Raw genomic sequence first — 19,118 nt, 5'->3', positions numbered from 1 at the left:
TTTAAACATCATATTTAGGTACTGGAGTAGGAAGAGCCAAGAATGTTCTGGGACCATGGACTAGGAGAGGCAAGTATCCCTAAAATGGGTGTCAAGCAGCCTGTGGGGACAGTGACATCTACACAGAGACCTACTTCAGTGATGTACACTACCATCCATCCAGGTCCTCATGCTAGAAACCAGGTCACCAAAATACCTTGCTTAGATTATTTCAAAGGCATTCAAGATGATCTTGATTCTACCTTGGTTCATCCAGGTACAGATTCAGTATTTAAGATATCCTAAAAATGAAAATCTTAGCCCAATTAATGACTTCTATAGTGACAGTGTCCAAATTCATAAACATAATTTACAAAAGCTTTTGAAATATGGCTCTGTTTACCTTTCCAGACTTATCTTTACCACTATTTCCCCCTAGACCCCCAAATCCTGTCATACTGAAGTTCTTTTAGTTCCTCAAAACTGCCATGTTCTGTCTTCCTCTAAATCTTGTCTCTGCCTAGAACCAGTCCTTCAGCACAGAATACAAGGCTTCTCTTTTGTCTAGTTCCTACTTATACTTCAGCTTCTTACTTGGAAGTTTATTTATTCTGCAAAGGAGGTCCTGACTCCCCAAATCCCAATAACTGTCTCTCCTCGTGCTCCTACCTCAACATTCTGCCTCCAACTTCTCTCTAATGAACAACTTGACTCAACCAGCTTCTGAGAAACAGGGACCACCTCTGTCTTCTTCACCCTTCTATTTATAACTGTCAACATAAAACCTGGCTCACAGGAGGGGCTCAATAAATGTTAAATAATGTATAAAATGTAAAACATATAAAATATAATATTAAGTATAAGCTCCAATATAAGTGTTAAATAAGAACTTCCAGTACAAACATTGAAGAGTACATCAATGCCCCTTGACTTTCTCACTCATTAAGTTACTACATGACTTGGGAACATGGTGGATTAATGAAAGTTTCATTAAGAAGTAAATATCACTTTATTAAAATTAATGTCCAAAATGATCATGCTTTGTATTTCAGTTCAAAACCTGGAATCAGTCCTTCCTAATGTAGATATTCTTTAATTATGTTTATCAAACTTGTATGAAATATCATGAGAGTAAACATTATCCCTATTTCCAAAAAGGGGAGTGCCAAGAAAATTCAGTCATACTCATTCTCTGTGTCCTTACATAATAATATTTTTCAAGATGTGTATAAATAATTTTATTTTACATTTTGCTTTTGGCATTTTTGAAATGTACCCAATTTGTGAACCTATAAACAAATGTTAAAGTATATGATTATCTTTTGACTTTTACTGATGTTTTCCAGGGTTCTGAAACTTTCATGCCCAGCACACATATTTATTATTGCACATGTTTTATTATAGGCAATTATCTATTTATGTAACTGCCTCATTCAGTGGACTGAGTTTTTTAGAACAGAATGCATTTATTCATTTCTGCAACCTCAGAGCTCATAATGATGTCTGGCAAACCGCAGATGCTCAGTACATGCTTGTTCAACAGATGGAATGAAGATTACTTTATCAATTTTGCAAATCTAGTACTTTTATCATATTAAACACCTTAGTGAATTAGAAGAGCATACTATTTGGTCTTCTAAAATGCACATGGAATCATGTCTTCTCCCTGCTTGAAAAAACCTCTTCTTGCTTCCTTTCCCTGTACGATAAAGTCCAAACCCTTCAGAGAGGGTTTATTTGAGAGATTATTTCCCAATTCATTTTTATGAGGTCAAATGTGCAAATGTATTTGAGTATATTATTAACAATAGACTCTTACAATTGCCTCAGCTCTTTCCTGCCTCGCCCCTGGTCCTATGCATACCCCACCACCTATCATCCGATGTGTACTATACATTCTTCCTATGCTTTAGCACAACTGGCTACCTATCATTTCCTTAACTTACTGCATTGTTTCATTCATTTATATTCATAATACAAACAATGATAGATCCTTTTCATTTTGTCCTGAGCCCAAATTAAACATTTTATAATGGGTTTTTTTCCATTTGATTCTTACTGCATTTAGCAAATGTCTAGCACTTAACTCAGAGCTTGACACATAGTAAAGAGCAAATACTTGTTGATGACTAAATGAAGAATCATTAGCAATAAAGATTACTCCCTCACTTTATGGGTAAGTAAATTGAGTTAAATTTGACTTACTCTTCTGAACCCACACAATTTAGTCAGTTGCAGAGATCTGAACCATTTTTCTTTCCTTTTCTGGCTGAAAACTATTTTTCTTTTAAGATCCAGTTAAGGTGAGATATTTTCAGAAAAAAAATCGTTTCTGTTCCCACTTTTCATTCTACCACTCATCTCAATAAAGAGTCATTCTCTTATACATGTGGCTTGTTTACTATCCTAAATGACTGCTCTTGGCAGACTGTCACATTGTAATGTGTTTAATGTCTCCCTCCTTTTCTTGATGGCTCCTAGAACACCAACCTCTTTTACATTTCTTTATTCCCAGTGTTCAGTATGTAATTGGTACCCGAAATTATTTCCTGAATTAGGTTGAAAAGTCAGTGTTAAGATATTATGTTAAAATATCAATTTAAACGTATTTCATTTTCCTAATACTATTACTCTAACCACATTTAATTTTTTAAAAACATTACAAATCCAATTAACTGTTTACTATACATGTCTTTTTCTGAGGAAACCCTATATTGAATCATGCCTCAGTTCCTTGAGATCTGTTTTTGTTGTCACCACTCAAATGAAACTGCCTTCTGCATGGTCTCCAGGAACATCCAAGTCAAAGGTTTCTTTCATTTTTCCTTCCCTTCTGCTCCCAAAATGATCTATCACCTCCCCTGCTTGTACTCTGGGGCTGGAGGAGCCCAGTTCTTTGTTTTCTAGCTCTCTGTCACTTTCATGTCTATCACTCCTCATGGCTTTCTCTTCTTTCATCCAAAAGACAAAGGCTTGGGTCTGCTGGCTGGCCACTTCCTGTCTGGCTTTTTGTTCACATAGCATGTGACACAGACTTCTTTCTTCCTCAGTCTTTCTTCTATTGGCTTCACATTTCCACCTATCATGCAGCTATGCCTAACTGACCCTCTAGCACCTGAAACTCTGTAAGTTCAAAAAAACCAGGGGCACCTGAGTGGCTCACTTGGTTAAGAGTCCAGCTTTGGCTCAGTTAGTGAGTTTGAGCCCTGCGTCTGGCTCTGTGCTGACAGCTCAGAGCCTGGAGCCTGCTTCAGATTCTGTGTCTGCCTCTCTCTCTCTCTGCCCCTCCCCGGCTCACACTCTGGCTCTCTGGCTCTCAAAAATAAATAAACATTTAAAAAAGTATATATATTAAAAAAAAAAACTGGCACTGCTCCTGCCCCAGCAAAGGCCTTCATACCTCTCCCTTGGAAAAGTTCCTTGTGCCTCCTGTCTTTTGCATCCTCAAACTATTCCATGAAGTGCTGAGACATCCATTCATCCTCCTGCTCAGGATCATGCTTGCTGTCTCCCCATCATGCTCATATCTCTCCATGGTTCCCTATACTCAAGGACATAAATCAAGTCGCACATCACAACTGGCCCTGGAAAATATCCCCCTTGCTGTGCTTTTGGTCCTGGTGTGAACCCTTAGTCCATCCAAACCCACCTCTATTTGCTTCTAGGTCATTGGTGAACCTCTTGCTTTTGTGACTTTACTCTTCCCTTCACACCTCTTCAAGCTTCTCTCATCATGACTATCCTTATTCTTTGGGTTCATGCAAACTCTTTCCTCTATGAAGCCATCTTCAATTGCCTACTTTGTGTTTTTACAGTGTGGTTTTGCACATAATGGTTGACACTCATCTATTTTCACCTTTGTTTCTGTTCACGTGGTAGCTCTTTCAGAAGCAAGTCTACAGCACCCAAAGCCTCTGGTATGGGACCCTGCTTAGACAGGAACTGAGGAGTATTTGATGACTTGGACAATTCTGACTCAAGGTGACTTCCCAAGATAATACTAGTTTTGTTGAGTTATTTCACTGTAATAGAGGCATCTCTATTGAGAAGGCTAACACCAGGAATAATATCTTACTTAATAAAAATACAGAAATAAGTATCACTGATTAATTTGGTCTTTAAAAAATTGTCTTAAACAGGGAGAGAGGGATAAATAGGGGCAGTACAGAGAATTTTTAAAGGTAGTGAAAGCTCTCTTTGTGGTACCATAATGATGGGCTGATGTTTTTATACATTTATCCAAATCCATATAATGTACAATACCAAGAGTAGGCCCTAAGGTAACTATGGACTTTGGGTGATTATGATGTATCAATATAGGAGCATCAATTTCAACCAACGTACTACTCTGGTAGAACATATTAATGGGGGGGTATGCATGTGTGGGAGCAAGGTGCATATGAGGTCTCTGTACCTTCCTCTTAACTTTTCTGTGGACCTAAAACCACTCTAAGAAAATTAAGTCTTAAAAATTTTGTCTGAAACACCAAAGTGAAACCAATTAAAAAACAAACAATTGTCTTTATATTTAGTGTGCACATGTGGGAATCACAAGACCTGATAAACCTTCAAGTATCTCCTTTACCTGTCTGCAATGATGCTATCCTCATTAATCATCATATTGGAAATCCAATCCATTTCAGTCACTGGTTTTTTACTAATTGAAATATATTTGACATATAACATTGTGTAAATTTAAGGTGTATACATGTTAATTTGATACATTCATATATAGTAATATGATTGCCATTATAGCAACAATTAGCACCTCTATCCTACCACATAATTATCATTTCATTTCAGTGATGGCAATAATTAAGATCAAGTTTCTCAGCAAGTTTAATTACTATAATACAATTTTATTGTTTATATTTACTATACTGTACGTTAGATCTCTAAGACTTACTTACTACATGTTGCAAATTTGTAACCTGACACAACATCTGTCCTGTTGTCTAACCCCCACCCCTGGGAAACACCATCTTATTTTCTGTCTTTACAAGTTTGGATTTCTAATTATCTTTTTTAGATTCCACATGTAAGTGATATCATAGGATTTGTCTGACTTGTCTCAGTTAGCATAATGTCCTCAAGTTCCATCCATGTTGCAAATAGCAAAACATTTTCTTTCTCATAACTAAATGATATTCAACATATATGTATAACTGATATATAAAGTAATTATATATTGTCATATCCTATTTATCTATTCATCTTTTATATTTATATATTCATATATATCACCTTTATCTATCCATCCATTGATGTGTACTTAGGTTGTGAATATTGCTGCATTAAACTTGGGAGTATATATATTTTCATGATACCCTGTTTTCACTTCTTTTAGATATATATCTAGAAGTAGAATTCCTGGATAATACAGATCTATTTTTAATTTTTTTGAAAAACACTCATATTGTTTTCTATAGTGGCTGAACCAACATTCCCATCAACACTGTACAAGGGTTCCTTTTTCTCCACATCCTGTCCAATGCTTTTCATCTTTTGTCTTCTCGATGATAGGCATTCTAACAGTTGTGAGATAGTATCTCAATGTGGTTTTGGTTTCCATTTTCCTAATGATAAGTGATGTTGAGCATCTTTCGTGTACTTGTTGGCCATTTGGATGACTTCTTTGGAAATATGTTTATTTAGTTCCTCTGCCCCTTTTAAATCTGATTTTTTTTACTGAGTTTATATTTACTTTTTATATATTTTGGATATTAACCCTTTATCAATATAAGGTTTGCAAAAATGTTCTCCCATTTTCTAGGCCTTTCAGTTTGATTGCCTCCTTTGCTGTGCAGAAGGTTTTAAATTTAACACAACCCTATTTGTTGATTTTTGCTTTTGTTGTTTGTTTTTGGTGTCATATTCAATTAAATCACTAATTACGGTGAAATATTTAAATGAGAATCTAAATCCCAGAGAAATAAGATTAATACATAGCACCTGGAATAGTATATATTCATATTCCAGATTAAGAGTCAGCTACATATTGGGAAGTTGGAGGAAGTCAGGTGGCAATGTGAAGAAAGTGGATATAAGAAAATGGGTGACATGAGGTCAATATGATGTATTTCCACATCTTGCATCATTTTTGTTCAACACACATTTTGTAAGGAATAAGCTTTATGCATGTAAATCACTTTGGGGTGTGACCATAAAATCCACCACTTGTACACAATTGACCATCTTGCGACCTTGTCCTTATTCCTCATGGATCTTTCTTCTTAGAATTTCAGGGGGGGAAAAGATGTTGCCTTTCACCCTGGCTGAGGTAATTAAGATAGATGCTAAAAAGGAAGTGACATTTGAGATGGATGGATTCCAATAGGGAAAGGAAGATTTTAACAAGCAGAATTGCAAGGAATCCTAGGATCTATTTCTATGAGTACCTTTTATATATTTCACAGAAATAGGTCCTAGAGTAAATGTCTATATAATACCTCTGGGAATGTATTATATATTCCAGACTCATGGAAAATAGGTGTAACTAAAAGGATATAAGGAAGAAGGGATAAAGAGAAAAAGAAAATACAGTAGTATTTGCTAGACGAAGTAAAGTTATATAGTTCTCCAAATTGCCAGGCTTAGTAAGTACTTGGCAGGCTAAGGACAGATACCATATGTTTGCACTCATAGGTCTAACAGGAGAAACCTAACAGAGGACCATAGGGAGGGGAAGGGGGAAAGAGAGTTGGGGAGAGAGAGGGACACAAATCATGAGAGACTATTGAATACTGAAAAGGAACTGAGGGCTGAAGGAGGAGGGGGAGGGGAGAAGGGGGTGATGGTCATGGAGGAGGGCACTTGTGGAGAGAAGCACTGGGTGTTATATGGAAACCAATCTGACAATAAACTATTATAAAAAATAATAAAGATTTTTAAAAAAATGGACAGTCAACTTCACAAATAAATATTATGAGTTAAAAACATTTTTGCAAGACTCAGGTAAGCCCCAAACTCGAGGCAATAACAACCACTACAGCAATTCCATTTATTATATACTTATATAAAAAATGCATATACTCTTATTTAATTGTCACAATTGCCTATAGGTTAAGTATTATTATCCCCTATAAGTAATGAAGTATCCTGGCTTATAAGGTAAAGACTTGCTCCAAGTCACAGAGTTGATTAGAGTGGCTTCTGATCAAGGAGTAATTATAAGCCATTATATAGCAGCAGGGGGTCTCTGCATTAGGTTAAATTTGCTGTTGCTCATTTTCAGGCCTGACCCCATTATGTCAAATTAAATTGCATGGCTGAAATGTGGGCCAACTTTGGGGGGGGGGGTTAAATCCAAATGCTAGTAATTCTTATTGTAAACATAATTGTAATATAATTCTTAGTTCTCCCGTCTGTAAAAATGGGAATAACAGAGCCTAAGTCCATGGGATTATATGAGGACAACATGAGAAAGTTTTCAGAACAGTGCCTGATACATGGTAAGAACTCAATAAGATTGCTTTTCATTATTACTCCTTAGGATGGAAGTTTATGACTTTTTATTACTTAATCCTTTTCTTTAAACTCTCATCCATCTTATCCTTTGACTCTAAATAAACCCAAGATCTCCATTTCAAAATATTGTTTTAAAAATCATACTAATAACAAGGTTACAGATAATTGCTTTCAGGAATATACTTTAAGATTCAGCACATATTTAATATTAATGAAAACAATATAAATTTATTACACTGAGACCAATTAGAATGTATTACACTTGGTCTCTGGTATTAATTGTTCTTCTTTTATTCTTTCCCCAAATATGGGTCAATATTGGTGTTTCAGTGAGTCCCAGTAATACCAATTATTCTGAGACATGTGTGAATTACTGCTGGGTAAATTAACTACAGTTCTCTCAGAGTTCCTCTACCATCCTCAAAATACCTACAGACCAAATGATATTTTTAACTCCTGTATCTTATTCCTAATGACAGAATACAAATATAAAACAAACAAATATAAAACAAACAAAACAAACAAAACAAATATAAAACAAATATAAAACAAACATGGGCAAAACAAAACAAAAAACCCACCTCAAAACAAAAAAAAAATGAACACAAAAGCATACAAGATACAATTCCTATTTCTTTCTGAACTATTGATCAATCATCAAATAAAGACAAGATAATAATTGGACAGTTTTCATTGTTTTGTATTTTGGCCAAAAATATCACATATTACTCTAACCAGATTCTACCGCAATATAGAGCATTGATGGCTGGAAGATCAGCTGAGATTTTGTGTTGAATCAAATTAACTCATATGTTTAAAAAGGAACTTAAAATGTATATTCTGCTGCATATGGGGAATTAAAATCAACCACACTTGCACAATTCAGGGTATACATTTTAGAACCTCCTTGTCTTCTTCATTCTCTTAAGATAACAAAAGTGAAATGAGTGAACCTAGACTGGCTCATGCACAGTAGGTATTCATAAATGTTGACTTTACCCTTTCTCTTCCTATAATAACATATCAAGAATATAAGCAGATTCAGTGGTAACCATGACAGCATAATGATTCAGAAGGACACTGATCTGTGTGTTCGGAGTCACTTGAATGAGTTTCAATTTCTTCATCTATAAAATGAAGCAGTTTTTAAAATTATATTATTCCACAGAGTAGATAATTTAACAGTTCCTGAATAAAGCACATATTTTTATATAATTATATATTTTATATAGTATACATAATATACTATATTTTAAATAGTGCAAAAGCACTATACACATTTAAATTTAGATTCCAAATATGATAGATACTACAAAATATTACATGATAGTATATCCTTCTTGTATATGTTTTGATTAAAACTGATCCACCAAAGACAGAAGGAAAAAATGTTTCCAGTAATGAGCAGAACTGAAGCCCATGTAACTCATATAAAATATAAAACACATACATACTCTCTATATATCTATATATAATACATATGTAAATATATATGTATGTATGTAAAATATATAAAGATGTCATTTTAAATTGTCAGTGAAAAAAAATGCAAGTCTAAAATTTACCTTGGGACTTTTTAAGGACTCACTACTATCCGTTTATTTACATTTGTGCATGAAAGCAATGAATGGATACATGCTGAGTTTTCCAATAGAGGCACCTAGTATATTATTTTTATCTTGTAAAATATTCCACATATAAGAGCAAAATAAACATCTGTATAATAAATCCCACTGGAAGTATGTGCCATTTATCAAGGAACTATCCACTAATTGTTTTAAATCTCTGCCTTTCTGGATAGCTTGCATAACATAGTCACTATATGGTCCATAGAGTAACTAGTCCTACACAACATCAACCAGTGTGTGGGTATAGGGAAAAGCACAAGGCTGTAAAGTCATAAGACCTGGGTTCAATACCAGGCTCAATCACTTAATTGACTGCATAATTAGTATTAGTTAAATAGCTTAGCATCCATTAGATTTTATGCACTTATGTTTAAATAAGGCTGATAATTTTCCTTGCTCTCCTTACCACATTGAGTTAGTTTGAGTTATGAATATGGAACAGTACACAAGTGTTCATCATTGTTAGAGTTGACATGACATATCATGAACTGATAAATCCTTTATCTGCTGGCTCTTAGTTTCCTTCACACTCTCCATCAGTCACCTAATCAAATTCCCAATTCTGCCCATTTAACATTCTAAATATTTCTTAAGTCTTTGCTCTCCTTCCCATCCCTACCATCATCTCTTTATGGCAGTACTTCAACCTGTTATCAGCTTTCTCCCTTTTTATGCCACTTAAAGTCATCTTGTAACAAAGATGCCACAATGATCTACCACAAAACACGACCTGACCATGCTATTTTCCTATCCCACATTCTAAGCAATCTCCTGTCAACTATAGAGTGAAGTTCAAGCTTTAACAGGATATCTACAGTCTACCCTCGTCTGATGCTCTGAACTACCTCTCCAGACGTATCTCACACCACTTCAGTCCTCAACATTTCTAGGTCTTAATTTAATGGTGCGTTCTTTGAGAACTTCCTACTCCCTTTTCAACAAGTGGATATCTCCTACTTAATGATTAAAAATTAACTTGGGATCTTTCCAAGGCATAGTTAGTAAGTCTATAAGGCACACCTACATATAAATTAATTTCCATATTATAACACACTTACTTTTATATCTACTTTTCGGGCCAAATGTGAGTTCTTAATGACAGAGACTTTTTTTTTTTTTTTAGCACCAAGGACAGTGCCTAGCATATAGGAGGCACATTTGTTGACTATATACTATTGTTTCTACTCTGAGGATGATCTGTGCTCAAATCTTTATATAACACCAAGAAGCTAGATATTGAAAATCATCAAGTTAAGGCAACAATAAGCTGGAATATCCATAAAACGAAGACCAAGGTAATACTGTTCCAAAAGTAAATTCATGGTTCTAATGCTTTAAAAGGCAATCCCTTACACCTAAATATAACAAAGAGATATTTTACAAAATGTGCTACTTTCATTCATCATGTCTAAATAAAATTACATAGCAATTATTAATGGTAATTGTGATAAATATTTTATTAACTTTGATTTGAATAGTAAGATCCATTTTGGTAGGAATTTAAAGAAAGATTCATTGAAAAAATGTCACATGGATCATTTTGGGGAAAAATATTATTTTAATAAAGTGAAGATTGAAGGGTCTTGGGAACTGAGCCAAAAACCAAACCAAATATGCAGTAACCACAGTGACACATTAGTCCTCAAATAATAATCACCCTTCTATCACAGTTATTACTTGAAATATTATTCTTTGGGGAGATTGATTCAGAATATTTTATCATATTAATTTTAATTCAGCTAGGTCACAAATACTAAAAGAAAAAGGAGAAAATCAAAAAGAAAAAAAAGTCAATGATAGTGTTTTTAACTTATGTATTTCTCTCCATTAGTGTTGAAGTTTTGTTTTCATTCTCACCTAATAATTGTAAACATATTTATATCCAAGTTTGTGTCTTCTTAGCCTTCTTTTCCTTTCTAAATTTTTCCTTAACACTTCCCCTTGAGTCTCATTTTCCAAGCTTTGAATCAATATTTCTACTTCCTTCTGAATTCGAATGTTACTTATTGTCCTCTAAAACTGTGGCCATTTGCAAGCAGAAAATATATATCACCTAAATGCTTTCAATGCAATCTATTTATTCTTTAGATTGGTTAATATGATTTGTTAGTCTAGTGACTGAATTTGCATAATAATAAGCAATCAGAAAATGGCAGAGTCTAGCTCCACTATTCCTTTAAGCATTTCTATTCACTGTTCAGGATTTTAAATGCTTTATAATTATTTTTGTTTCATATTATTCACAATAAAATTGTAAGATAGGTCAATATCAAATTCACAGCAATCTGAGCTTCTCAAAGATGCTATATAACTAAACTTTTATATTCCTTCAAGGTAGAACAGAGGCTAGACTGAAAAATGCTGTAAGAAAAAAATTGGTGCTGTCACCTTATAAATTTGTACAGGAGTATTGGGAAATTTGTAAGGACTACAAACAGTACAGTACTGAACAGTAACTTGAACAGATGAGTGCTAAACCTTTAGGACAAAGTTCACCTGACAGCCTCAGGTAGAGCAAATATTGATCCAAATTCCAGGCACAGTCATCTTTATAATTAAAATGATTTAGCTTTCCTATCCAGACTCTAAAACTGTCTCCAATCCACTTTGCTACTAATTCTGCTGCTTCTTCAACCACGTGTTCTGACTTCAACTATTAGCATTAACTTTCCCAAATATGATCTGGGTTTAGACCTGTATCACTTCACCATTTAACTACACATCAATTTTGAAATTGCCCCACACTTTGGCTTCTAAAACATCTCCTTATCTGTTTGCCTTGTTTTCTCCTTTGGTTTTATGTTCATCACAAACTCCTTTTAGGCCATTTGTTTCTGATGGGCTATTCTTCTGCAGGTTGATATGTTCTGGGATAGGTTTTGATTCTCTCTTCTCCTCACTCTATGCTCTTCTGAGGTGATCCAACCAACCACAACAGCTTTAAGCTGTGCTTCTGCTCTGAAACCTTTCACGTGTTTCTTTCTCCAATCTGGACATTTCTTCTGAGCGGACAAATATATCCCTGATGCCTATTAAACACATCCAGTGGATATTGCATAGGCATGGCAAACCTTATGTATCAAAAAACTACTGCTTCAAATGTTTCTCATTCTGAATCCTGGTAAAGGGAATCACCATTTATCTAGGCAACCAAGCCAATAAGCATGGAGTCATTCTAGAATGTTCTTTGCTTCACTTCCCAATTCAATAAAACTTTATTTCTTCAAAATATTTGAGAAACTATGTACCAGATATTAAGCTAGGTGCTGGACATACCTCAGTAATCAAGGTAGATATCATTCTTACAGTCATAGGATTTACATACTAGTGGGATGTATAAAGAGGCTATTCATACTATAATCTATGTGAGAGATATTCCCAGGAGTTTGGCAATATACAACCTATGGAGCTAAGTAGGGTAGTCCTACAAATACAATATCAAAAGAACAAAAGCAATATGTTCATTTTTTTATATTTCTACATTGCTTTCTTCCTGGAATGACACAACAGCCCTGGAACCAGTTCTGTGTCTTTTTTTTTATAATGTTTTTATTTATTTTTGAGAGAGAGAGAGAGAGACAGCATGAGCAGGGGAGGGTCAGAGAGAGAGGGAGACACAGAATCTGAAGCAGGCTCCAGGCTCTGAGCTATCAGCACAGAGCTTGACGTGGGGCTTAAACCCATGAAGTGTGAGATCATGACCTGAGCTGAAGTCAGACGCTTAACCGACTGAGTTACCCAGGCGCCCCAGTTCTGTGTCTTTTTAACACTTCTTGGTCCCTATCCTGTTTATCCTGTTTATGTAGACAAGATAATCTTTCTAAAATCCCAAGTTGACCAAAACTTTATCATGCTAAACTTACCTATGGGATACAATCCAAAGTACTTGAACTACCCTATAGAGTTCTTATTGATGGAGCCACTTTATAGTCCATTTCTCCACACATACTCTCTGGTGTAGCTATGCTAAGCTCCTTGTAAATCTCCATGACACATATGCTCTCTTATGGTTCTATGCCTACAAACATATTCTACCATAAATAATCCTCTCCATCTAAATAACTTCTACCTAACACTTTGCATTCATCCCTAGCATCAGTCTCCCTCCAAAGCCTTCCTTAAGAATCATTATAGTCCCATGGGTGCCTTACCTTTCTTCTTTCACTTCATCCTACAATATGCCCATCATATTACTTATGGAATCTGATTATAATCACAGGTTTGCCTTCCTTTCCTGCTAGACCTTAAGCTTTTGAGGAGCAAGAATCTTAGTTTGCTCACTTCCATGTTTTTGCTTCCTACAACAGTGTCTTAATGTAGGAGTCCCTCAGTAAATATTTGGTGACTAAATTAATTGGTGGCAAATAGTCTATCTTGAATAATGATATTGGGTTCTTCCTCAAATACCATGTTATGAAGTCCTACCCAGCTCCAAATATATAACAGCTCCCTAGATGGAGTCCAACTCATCTTCCCTGTGCATTTCAGGGCCTTCACAATGTCCAAAAGGAGATCCCTTATGAAAAAAATAGTAATCTTACACTTCTCTCAGAGTTCAAGATTTACTTCTCTAGGAATCCCTCTTTCTTACTTCAATAGAAATAGTATTTTCTTACTTTGAACTCCCAATGTTTTAACACACGAATGGATACTTGACTATACTTTTACTAAGAAACCTTTCTTTTTGTACCAAAACTATTTATCAAAGGTCTTATGAATAAAGACTCTTCTTTCTTTGAGTTGTCTCTGCTACCTGCTCCATTAATGCAAGTATGATGGGTATTTAATACAACCCTTTATCCTTGAAAAAATGAATAGAGTCCCTCTGGATTCTGCTCCCAAAGTGCTCCAAAACTGTCTCACAAATCCAATTATTTGTTATCTTTGTCTCATTTGATGTATTAGCATTGTCCATCAGAGCTGACCACTCTTTCTTGAAAGGTATACTACCCTTAGCTTCCATTCACTATACCCCTCTGATCGTTTTTCTGCCTTTCTGGCTACTCCTCAGTTGGCCTTGAAACTGTTCTTCTTTTACCAAACCATTAAACTTCAGGCTCCTCAGGAAGGTCTCCTCGCCAGGCCCATATCTCATCTTACTCCTCACTTACACCCCAAACAATCTGTGCTTCTTACAACTTCATTTTAATAGAGTAGAAAAGTTACGTCGCTGTTTAAAATGTGCACCAATGCTTTTCCAGTGAGCATAGTTCCTAACATTATAATTAATAAAGGAATAAGAAACAGAAGGGCAAACCATTGAGTAATTTTAGAAAAAATATTCAACAGATACATAGCATAAAAAGGACATTTATAATTGTTTAAGTTTGATAAAGACCGGACTGACATTGTAGATGGCCTGAGAACTTAAAGGCTATTTTCTTTTGTAAAATGTAACATTGTTTCAGATCATGCTAGTGAATATAGAATCATTTGTGTTTGAAGAATTTGGCCTTAAACCACAGGGGAGAACATTTGCACATTTATCCCAGCAAAAGTGGCAGCAGCCTCCCTCAGACAGAAGTGTTTAAGGGTCTGATGATGTATAGTGACTTGCTTTTATCTTCTTTTAAGAAGATAAAACAATATACCCTCAGGCAAGCAAGAGGATTTGAAGGATAGGAAGTACAGTGCCTCAGCAAATTCAGAAATTAAACCAAATTAAGATATTTTGCCATGTCAAAAGATTAGGTCTTCAACTCTAATTTATAAGAAAGAGTCAAAATGTATATTGCATAAAAATCCTCATGCATTCAAAAGTATACTTTCAAAAATTACAGAGCAAAAGTCACCAGCATGCATTATTTCAAATTGGTAGAAATTTAAAGTTATTTTTTTTAAATAAATCAATCAAGACAATCAATAACTGATGGTTACAGAGGGGAGGTGGGCGGGAAGATGGGTGAAATAGGTGATGGGGATTCAGGAGTGCACTTGGATGAGCACCAGGTATTACATGGAAGTGTTGAATCACTATATTATACTCTTGAAAATAATATTACAGGGGCGCCTGGGTGGCTCAGTCGGTTAAGCATCTGGCTTTGACTCAGGTCATGATCTCATGGTTCGTGGGTTAGAGCCCTGCATTGGGCTCTGTGCTGACAGCTCGGAGCCTGGAGCCTGCTTCAGATTCTGTGTCTCCCTCTCTCTCTGACCCTCCCCTGCTCATACTGTCTCTCTCTGTCTCTCAAAAATAAATCAAAAACATAAAAAAAATTTTTAAAGAAAAAAATGAAAATAATATTACACTGTTATGTTAACTGGAATTTAAATAAAAACAAAAAGGTTTGGAAGTATTTCTGAAAATGGGTGTGAAGATTAAGAGATAAAAACAGAAGGACCAAAAATAAAAATGAAATAATAAATCAATTGGGAATGGGGAGGATTATAATTTATTTTAAGATAAAGAATCTAGAAATTTAGATATCTCTGAAACATGTCTGTCTTTTGTATAATATGGCTCATGATACATTATGTGTTGTAGTAGTTATTTAATCTGTAGATTTCGTCTAGGACACTGATACTTACAGTTCTCCCAGGTACAGGGAGTAAATTACCGACTGAAGTCCCTGGTCTTTAAAGCAAACTTCAGAGTCTAATTGAAACTTTATTACTGTGTACACCTGTCCAACAGTAGCAACTAGACAGTGATATTTTTTAAAGTCCGTAATTGTGTTCTGAGAGCTAAATCTTCACATCTGAGCTCAACAAACTCCCAGGGACAGATCCATAAGATCATATGAAGGAGGAACATTAAATCAAGTGATTTCACAATGTATGAAAACACAGCTTTGTCTGAACACTATTCATTTTGATCACTATTATTCCTGAAAATTATTGCCCATGTTGATACACAACATCTATGGTTCTAAACTTCTTGGCAGCATGTTAGGATTTGTTTAAAATATTTTTAGCAGAAATAACCTTCAACTCTTGTGTAAAGAAGTGTTTCTTTCTGACCTTCATGACAAACTCAGAAACTCTGAAAACCATAATGTGACCTTACCTTGCTTCCATTTTCTCTCGTCTCTTGTTCCATCTTGAGGTCAGAAATTAGAAGATTCTTATATTTGCTTTTTCCATTACTGCTGTGGTCATCTATTCTGTATTCCGAGGTCAGCTGAGCTGAGAGGGGACTGTCACTCAGGTTCAGTGGCTGCTCGTCCTGCTCCAGCCCAGTTTTGCCATCGCCATTGGAGTCACCCATCTCCCTGCTGTGTGTTCCCCCTGAAGCAATTGAACTGTGCCCCAGAGTCTCATTGCCATTAAAGCTCTCTGCAGCAGAATCATCTGTTGGAAAGAATATTTTGATTTTAATTAACATGTCATTCACTTTCTACTTCAACTCACATTTACTGAGTTCCTATTATGTGATTGACATTGTGCTAATTTTACATATCCTGTGTAATTTATCCTTAGCAATAACTTGTGAAGCAGCCATTGTTAACGTAATCTAGCAGGCACATTTAGGCACAAGAAGAAATGAAGTGAAATAAGAAGATAAAATAGGGAAAACAGTTCAATCTCAAAGAAAAGTATTTTTTTCCAGAATATTTTATTGTCAAATTGTTTTCCATACAACACCCAGTGCTCTTCCCCACAAGTGCCCTCCTCCATCACCACCACCTCTTTTCCCCCCTCCCCCTTCCCCTTCAACTCTCAGTTCATTTTCAGCATTCAATAGTCTCTCAAGTTTTGCATCCCTCTCTCTCCCCAACTCTCTCTCCCTCCACCGCTCCCCCTGGTTCTCCATTAGGTCTCTCCTGTTTTCCTGCTAGACCTATGAGTGCAAACATATGGTTTCTGTCCTTCTCTGCCTGGCTTACTTCGCTCAGCATGACCCCCTCAAGGTCCATCCACTTTCCTACAAATGGCCATATGTCATTCTTTCTCATTGCCATGTAGTACTTCATTGTGTATATAAAGCACATCTTCTTGATCCACTCATCAGGTGATGGACATTTAGGCTTTTTTCATGTTTTGGCTATTGTTGACATTGCTGCTATGAACATTGGGGTACATGTGCTCCTATGCATCAGCATTTCTGTCTCTCTTGGGTAAATCCTTAAACAAAGAAAACTTGTTCCTTGCTTTGCAGATTATTTTTGTTTTTATTGTTCAAGTAAAATATCCAGATTTGGTGAAAATTCTCTGATAAAAGCATTGCCTATATGCTAGCAGGGTATATGATGATTCGAGATTTATGAGTGTTTAATATACATTTAACACAGTAAAAGTGCTCATAACCTTTGCTCCAGTCATTACACTTCTGGGACTTCTAAATCTGAAGAGAACAATCATTGTATGCATTTCTGTGTAGGTAAAAAGGCCTTTACAAAAGTGCTGCTTAATATAGCAAACATTTAAAAGTGACAGAAATGACCAAAAATAAAAAATTGGCTTAATATTTGTTGGAATGATTAGAATATGGGAAATGTGAGAATATGGAAGGGAGAATAGTAAAAAATGTAGTCTTAAAAGTTAATATTAATTTCTTCTTAACTGTATGGCACTGGATATTTTAATACTCTATAATATTTAAAACATATATATGATTTATGAAGAAAACACAAAGAAATGAAAAAAAACATTCCATGCTCATGGATTAGAAGAACAAATATTGCTAAAATGTCTATACTACCCAAAGCAATCTACACATTCAATGCAATACCTATCAAAATAACACCAGCATTTTTCACAAATCTGGAATAGACAATTCTAAAAATTTATGTGGGATCAGAAAAGACCCCGAATAGCTAAAGTAATGTTGAAAAAGAAAAACAAAGTTAGAGGCATCACAATTCTGGACTTTAAGCTGTATTACAAAGCTATAATTATCAGGAAAGTATGATATTGGGACAAAAACAGACTATGGAACAGAACAAAGAACCCAGAAATGGACCCACAAATGTTTGGTCAACTAATATTCAACAAAGCAGGAAAGAGTAACCAATGAAAAAAAGACAGACAGTCTCTTTAACAAATGGTGCTGGGAAAACTGGACAGCACCATGCAGAACAATGAACCTGGACCACTTTATTACACCATACACAAAAATAAATTCAAAATGGATGAAACCTAAGATAGAAAACTATCAAAATCCTCGCCAACAAAACAGGCAGCAGCCTCTTTGACCTTCGCCAAAGCAACTTCCCACTAGACATGTCTCTGGCTGGAATCACTTTTCTGTCTTTTGGCTAACATTAAGTGTAGACATGTCTCCGGAGGCAAGGGAAACAAAAGAAAAAAATGAATCAGCAGCATATAAAAAGAATTATCCATCATGATCAAGTGGGATTCATTCCTAGATTACAGAGCTGGTTCAATATTCACAAATCCATCAATGTGATCCATCACATTAACAAAAGAAAGGATAAAAAGCATATGATCCTGTCGATAGATGCAGAGAAAGCATTTGACAAAATACAGCACCCTTTCTTAATAAAAACCCTTGAGAAAGTCGGAATAGAAGGAACTTACCTAAACATTAATAAAGCCATTTATGAAAAGCCCACAGCTAGTATCATCCTCAATGGGGAAAAACTGAGAGCTTCCCCCTGAGATCAGGAACACGACAGGGGTGCCCACTCTCACCACTGCTGTTCAACATAGTGCTGGAAGTCCTAGCATCAGCAATCAGACAACAAAAGGAAATAAAAGGCATCAGAATTGGCAAAGAAGAAGTCAAACTTTCACTTTTCACAGACATGATACTCTACATGGAAAACCCGTCAGACTCCACCAGAAGCCTTCTAGAACTGATCAATGAATTCAGTAAAGTTGCAGGGTACAAAATCAATGTACAGAAATCAGTTGCATTCCTATACACCAAAAATGAGGCAGTGGAAAGAGAAATCAAGAAACTGATCCCATTCACGATTGCACGAAAAACCATCAAATACCTAGGAGTAAACCTAACCAAGGATGTAAAAGACCTATATGATGAAAACTATAGAAAACTTATGAAAGAGATTGAAGAAGACACCAAGAAATGGAAAAACATTCCCTGTTCATGGATCGGAAGAATAAACATTGTGAAAATGT

The 19,118-nt window shown here is 35.5% G+C and overlaps 1 protein-coding gene across 5 annotated transcripts in view; it reads right to left on the bottom strand.

Moving 5' to 3' along the window:
- The window catches only part of NOL4 (nucleolar protein 4), a 401,348-nt gene that overhangs the window by 175,846 nt on the left and 206,384 nt on the right, over positions 1-19,118 (bottom strand). For all 5 annotated transcript variants that reach the window (XM_029922697.1, XM_029922696.1, XM_029922698.1 and 2 more), the window contains one exon: positions 16,081-16,364. In XM_029922697.1, the coding sequence (XP_029778557.1) occupies positions 16,081-16,364 (284 nt within the window). The remainder of the gene's footprint in view (positions 1-16,080; positions 16,365-19,118) is intronic.

The sequence above is a fragment of the Suricata suricatta genome, chromosome 14, assembly GCF_006229205.1.
Source record: "Suricata suricatta isolate VVHF042 chromosome 14, meerkat_22Aug2017_6uvM2_HiC, whole genome shotgun sequence".
Classification (NCBI taxonomy): domain Eukaryota; kingdom Metazoa; phylum Chordata; class Mammalia; order Carnivora; family Herpestidae; genus Suricata; species Suricata suricatta.
This window is presented reverse-complemented; position numbering and strand designations above follow the sequence as displayed.